This window comes from Austrofundulus limnaeus, unplaced genomic scaffold (genome assembly GCF_001266775.1).
Source record: "Austrofundulus limnaeus strain Quisiro unplaced genomic scaffold, Austrofundulus_limnaeus-1.0 Scaffold857, whole genome shotgun sequence".
In the NCBI taxonomy this organism is placed as follows: Eukaryota; Metazoa; Chordata; class Actinopteri; order Cyprinodontiformes; family Rivulidae; genus Austrofundulus; species Austrofundulus limnaeus.
The window spans coordinates 31,569-37,963 of record NW_013953259.1 but is presented as its reverse complement, the minus strand read 5'-3'; the positions used below and the strand labels follow the sequence as shown (position 1 = coordinate 37,963).

The window sequence follows — 6,395 nt, the reverse complement described above, 5'->3', positions numbered from 1 at the left end:
GCGTATGAAGCGCCGAAGTGGACAAAAGCTGGACGAAAATCGCGAGACCGATCAGAGGACACAGTGCGCGAGACCGACTGAGAGTGCGCGAGACCGACTGAGAGTGCGCGCGACCGACCGAGGGTGATCGGCAACCGGTCGCGCGCACTCTCAGTCGGTCTCGCGCACTATTTCATCCGGTCTCGCTGACAACTCGTTCGGTTGCTGACAACTCGTTCGGTTGCCGATCCCCCTCGGTCGGTCGCGCGCACTCTCAGTCGGTCTCGCGCACTGTTTCTTCTGATCGGTCTCGCGATTTTCGTCCAGCTTTTGTCCACATCGGCGCTTCATACAGGGGCGTGTCTTAGAGAGAGGCTTTTATATCAGGACACAGCCGCTGTGACGAAACCGTGGAGAAGCATGTCACAGCGGAGAGCCGTTAACCAATATGCAAATTAACCTGCAGTACCACTGCTCTACCCATTTGAGCAGCAAAAAGACGTTTTTAGACCAAATGTTACAGATTTGGACAAATACGCACAAAAACATCAAAATTAGTACAGAAACAGTACTATATAACATTTTAGACACATTCTAGACAGTTTATCAGCTAAAAAAATTAATTTTGGAGTAAGTTACTCTTTAAGAAGTCTTCAGTTAATCCAAAATGCTGCTGCTAGAGTTTTAATGAGAGTTGGAAGGAGAGATCATATTTCTCCAGTTTTAGCTTCTCTGCACTGGCTCCTTGTCAAATTCAGAATAGAATTTAAAATATTACTCCTAACATACAAAGCCCTTAACAACAAAGCTCCATCATATATTAAAGATCTTATTGTTCCATACTTTCCTAACAGAGCACTTCGCTCTCAGACTGCAGGTTTACTTGTGGTTCCTCGAGTTTCTAAAAGTAGAATAGGAGGCAGAGCTTTCAGTTATCAAGCTCCTCTCTTGTGGAACCAACTTCCCATTTCTGTGCATGAGGCTGACACTCTGTCTACTTATAAGATTAGACTGAAGACTTTCCTTTTTGATAAATCCTATAATTAGGCTTAGGTTTCCTGAGTTATTCTTCATTTCTGATATTCTTTTTTTTACATACCCTGAGACAACGTATGTTGTGACTTGGTGCTATATAAATGAACTGAATTGAATCACAGTTTCAACTCTTTTCATTCAGTTTACAACAAGGGTGCCCAACCAGTCAATCGCGATCGACGGGTAGCTCGTCAGCTGGTTCCCGGTAGCTCACGGAGCGCAACCTTCCTCTAACACCTGAGAGCCGGCTCGTCAGCTGAGAGCAACAGTTGCACTCCGGCCCGGGACTCATGTCCGCTCGCTGAGCTCTCCGGCAGAAGCATGAAAACCAAGTCCAAGAACAGATCCACAAAGATTGGTGATCATCTGGAGACCTGCTTACACCTCATACTGTCTACCTGTGAGAACCTGGGCAATGTCAGAAGTCCTACTAAGGTAGAGGTGCATTTGTTTTAATATAGCTTCTTGCATGAAAAGTTTTCTCCTCTAGACTTGTCACAATGGGTCTGTATTTTGTTTTTATTACATTTTAGACCAGACTAGTGTCTTATACACTGACTAGCACCTTTGTGTTATTTATTTATTTGTTTTGCAGTTGTTTTCTCTACTTAACATGGGTGTGCATGTGTCTTGTCAGGTGGTGAACAGGTGGAACTCTTTGAATGGTTTGGAGCCGGCAGTCTGGACCAGTGAGGGCCAGCACCTACAGAAGACACCATCCTGCATTCTGCTGCACAGAGATGGAGGTTTGAAATAGTTGTTGGAGATTTGTGAATCTGCACCATCCTAAGTCACTTTTTGTAATAGTATAAACAAGAGAGTTTTATATTGTGTGCTTTGACTTTAGTTTTTTGTTTTGTTTTGTTTTTCCTTCCCTGCATGGAGAGAAAGAGAGGAGAATTCTTTGAATAAATGGAGACGAGTTCCCCTGCTCCAAAGTTATTTAAGTCTGTGGTTCTCAGTGTGCAGGTTTCCACCCATCATAGCTCACATGTTACAGGGAGTACTAATTGAAGTAGGTAAAAAAAATGATCCTTTTTGTTCGAGCATCACTTTTCTGTTTCTCTGTCAGGAGTAAAGTAAGGTTTTTCTCTTTTCCTTTTTTTTGTAGGTAAATATATGGTTAAGTAGATAGTTTTGTTTGACAATACTTTAAATTAAATAAAACTAGAAACACATTACGTTCTGTTTTTTTTACTTTAAAGAAGTGAGGAGTAGGGAAACGAAAAATTATGTTTTTTTGATACTGAGACTGGACGAGTAGATCTCGGCAAACTGCCGACTTCAAAAGTAGCTCTTGGTTCAAAAAAGGGTTTGCAAACTTTTTACAAAAGGTTTTGCACCCCTGGTTTACAGGCAGCTACAAAATGATCATTACTTTCCACGTTTTGTCAACAAAGCCACAGTACCATACTCATGGAGCACCCCTCACAGTGTACCTCAAGGAACACAATCAAATGCCTTTAAGTCCACAAAATACGTGTAGACTGATGGGCAAACTCCCATGATGTGAGTGTAAAGAGCTGGTCTAGTGTTCCATGGGGTAGGACTGAACCATCATTGTTAGACCAGTGTAGTGAAGGGAATTCCAGCTCTTTTTAAAAAAGCTGAGTCTTTTGAATCAGTTCACTAAAAATAGTTGGCTCTTTTGGCTCCCAAGTGGCTCCTCAGGTTTGTAGGTGCATATTACCAAAGTATGTGTAAAAATTACTAATGTAAAAACATGCATTATTTTAAAGGCTTGTTTATATGGCACAGCAAAAACAAGCAACAGCTTTCAAAACCAGGAACACCAGTGACAGTGTTAGGTGTTTGTCTTTAATGTGAAAAAAACTGCTAAAGTTTCACTGCTGAAACAGTAGCAATTGTTTCCTCTTTAAAGGCAAACATGCTAAAACCATTTGAATAATTTTAAACTACAAATTTTTCCATAGTAAAATGTATTTTTTAAGTCTAAAAACAGATTCTTTCATCTTACCACAGTTGCTGATGTTCATATTCTGTAGAGGTATATTCCTGCCTTCACTTGAACAGTACAGTTGTTGGCCGCTAAGCCCTGCTTCTCCTCTCTGTTGCCATAGCTGCAACCAGCGAATCTCACAGCCACAGGTAAACGCCACCTCCTCTAAATGCCTGGAAAAACACAAACACTAACATTATTACTAGTGGCAGAGCCAGAAATAAATTTACAGATGGACCTAATGAAAAGGTGTTCAACACAGCTGTAGATCTCAGCTTGTGAAACACCGTAGGAAAAACTGAAAAAATGTATATGTTGAAAAGAAATGAAATCCAATTAAGTTCATTATTTCATGCTGTTAGGTGTATATTTGAAAGGTGCGTAGTGTACTTGAAAATGTCACTACAGCCCGTAGTGACACTTGTCCAGCTGATGGCCAACATTGAATCCTGCACCTGGGCCACTGGGGTGTATAACCACCCCCTGATCTTTGTGACTCTGTTTGGCTAGGTTTACAGTATGTGGGAGTGTATTCATGACCTGTAGGTTTAGGTAGCATGTGGGCTCTGCTGAGAGGTGACGCAGGGTCGTCTGATGCTGCTCAGGAGGAGTAATCATCAGGACATTCACAGAGACCACCCTCAGTGGATCTGATAACAGAAAATCCCTGCTTGAGCAGTCGTCAGCAGTGGATCTAAGGACATCTAAGAGACACTGGTTGGTAGACTGGAGTACTCTGGAGTGTGGTGGTTAAGAAGGTCACATAAAAATGATGGAGTCAGACCTTTAAAAACTTTAAAAACCAAAAGTAAAATCTTAAAACAATCTGTGAGGGGACAGGAAGGGTCCAGGGTGATGGACTCATGTTCTTTAGTACCTGCCAAAACACAAGCTGATGCATTCTGCACTGTTTGTAAGGGATATAAGTATAATTTATCCAAACCAACAGAGTGTTGCAATAATCCAACCAAGAGGTAATAAAGGTCACATTTTCAAGGTCTTTGACAGGAAGACATGACTTCAACTTAAAAATCAATCTTAGTGAAAAAAAAAGGATTTCACAATTATTTATCTAATTTAAGATCACTATCATAAATAACACCAAGATTTATGACAGCTGAGGGAACGAATAAAGCCAAGAGTTGTGAAGGGTATTATATTTACCAAATCTGATTACTTCAGTTTAATTTTAAAATAAATTCAGGAAATGTGGTTTTAACCAAGTTTACATGTCATTTAGACAGTTTGAGTGGTTCCACTCGAGTGATTCTGCTTAACTTCAATTCAATTCAATTCAATTCAAAAATACTTTATTTATCCCAGAGGGAAATTAGGTAAACTAAACTTAATGGGTAGAAATACCTGGATATCAGCTGAAAACAGTGGAAAGGGATGTCATATTTTCTTTTTTTTTTTAAAAAGGGACCCCAAAGGCAACAGTTATAGGTCAAAAAGCGATGTGGACCTAAGATTGATCCTTGAGGAAGCCCATGAGTCAGAGGATCTGCAGAAGATTCTCTTCAGTTAATAGAAAAACTACTGTGAGTCAGGTAGGATTTAAAACAAAATCAAACTGTGTCTTAGATACTAACCCAGGTGGTTGGTATCAAGGCACAGTTTGATCTCAAAACATTTGTCCTTATTAGGGCTGGATAAAAAAATTGATTTAATCGACCTTGAATCGATTTCACAAAATTCTTGCAATATTGATTCACAGGACATGAGATCGATTTTTCAGTAGTCTTGTGGCGAAGCACAGGCGCGTTCTTTTTTGTCCCTTCTGGCTTGCTTTATGTCTGGAACCATTTCCGATTTAAAACAGTAAAGGACAACGAGTTGGATAAAACCAAAGTGGTTTGCAAGATTTGTCAAGCGGAGGTCAGTTTTTGTAGAAATACTAAGAACCTCAGAAGCCACACTACGCTAACTTTAGCTTCCGACGAGAAGTCGTCTGGGCCTAAACAAAAGAAACAATCATTAACATTACCAGCTGATTCTCCGCGGGCCATTAAGATAACAGAGGCCATCGCAACTTTTGTTTGCAGAGATTTACGTCCGTACTCTGTGGTGGAAAATGAAGGATTTAATCGGCTCGTTCAGGTGCTCGAGCCAAACTATGTTATGGTGCAACGTAAACACCTGACGGAAACTGTTATCCCTGGGATGTATAACGGTGTGAAAGACCACATACTAAAGAAAATGCAGTCAGCAGACAGAGTCACACTTGTGACACCTGGACATCAGTGTCAACGCAGTCATACATGACAGTGATTTCTTACTACATCGACGAAGAGTGGTGCCTCGTGTCTCATGTGCTACAGACCACCAAGGTTGTCACGAGCACACCGCCAGTAATATTGCTGATATATTGACGAGGGCCATAGACGAGTGGGGGCTGACCAGCAAAGACCCAGTAGTCGTGACGGACAACGCTGCAAACATGGTTCGGGCGGTGGAGCTAATGCAGCTAATGCACATCGGATGTTTTGCGCACACACTGAATTTAGCCTCACAAGCAGGTCTAAAAATCCCAGCCGTGTCACGTCTSCTTGCTCGAGTGAGGCGCATAGCAACCTTTTTTCACCGGAGTACGACGGCATGCCATGTACTAAAAGAAAAACAGAAGCTGCAGCAACTGCCAGCACACAAGCTAACATTAGATGTTGCGACTAGGTGGAACAGCGCACTGGACATGCTCGAGCGCTTTTTAGAGCAACAGCCAGCTATCGCTGCTACTCTCCTTTCACAGGACGTGTGCAGAAATGAAAAAGATTTGTGCACCTTAACTGAGGAGGATGTAACGATGGCAGAAGATTTGGTGTGGGCCTTGAAACCAATGAAAGAAGCTACATTAGCAATGTCGGAGGACAAGCAACCAACTTTGTCTGTTATCGCCCCACTTCTTGCTCTGCTGCAAGAGGCCTTGACCCTGAGGTTCGAAGACTCCACCATGGTGAGGGATTTGAAGGCTGTTGTAAAGAGCAGCTTGAGGAGAGGGTATGCTAAAATCACTTTATTTTGCTTTGAAAAAATGAACACATTACAAAGCAAAGTTTTGTACTTTGCATTTTCTAATTTTACTGAATAGTTTTAGCAATTAACAATTTATAATCCATGCACGTTGTAATGTGTGAGATCGTATATTCGTATGCATGCCATGGTTATAGTCATATTAATGAATCTGTGAAATATCTCTACGATATGATGCACAGAAGGACACATTGTATGCAGCATCAGCGCTGGATCCTCGCTTTAAGACCCTACCATCCCTGTCCAGTGAGGAGAGAGATAAGACCTTTTCCAGACTGCAGAATGAGGCTGCCACTGCTGCACATGATGCAAGTATTTATTTTTTGTTAAATTAAATATGAATATTTTGATTATTAAATGTTTTTCTATTGCATTTTGAGGAATATTATGT

The 6,395-nt window shown here is 41.3% G+C and overlaps 1 protein-coding gene across 1 annotated transcript in view; it reads right to left on the bottom strand.

Annotated features, from left to right (window-relative positions):
* The window catches only part of LOC106532941 (NT-3 growth factor receptor), a 49,493-nt gene that overhangs the window by 30,254 nt on the left and 12,844 nt on the right, over nt 1-6,395 (bottom strand). The window contains exon 5 of the mRNA XM_014029121.1: nt 2,993-3,147. Within this exon, the coding sequence (XP_013884575.1) occupies nt 2,993-3,147 (155 nt within the window). The remainder of the gene's footprint in view (nt 1-2,992; nt 3,148-6,395) is intronic.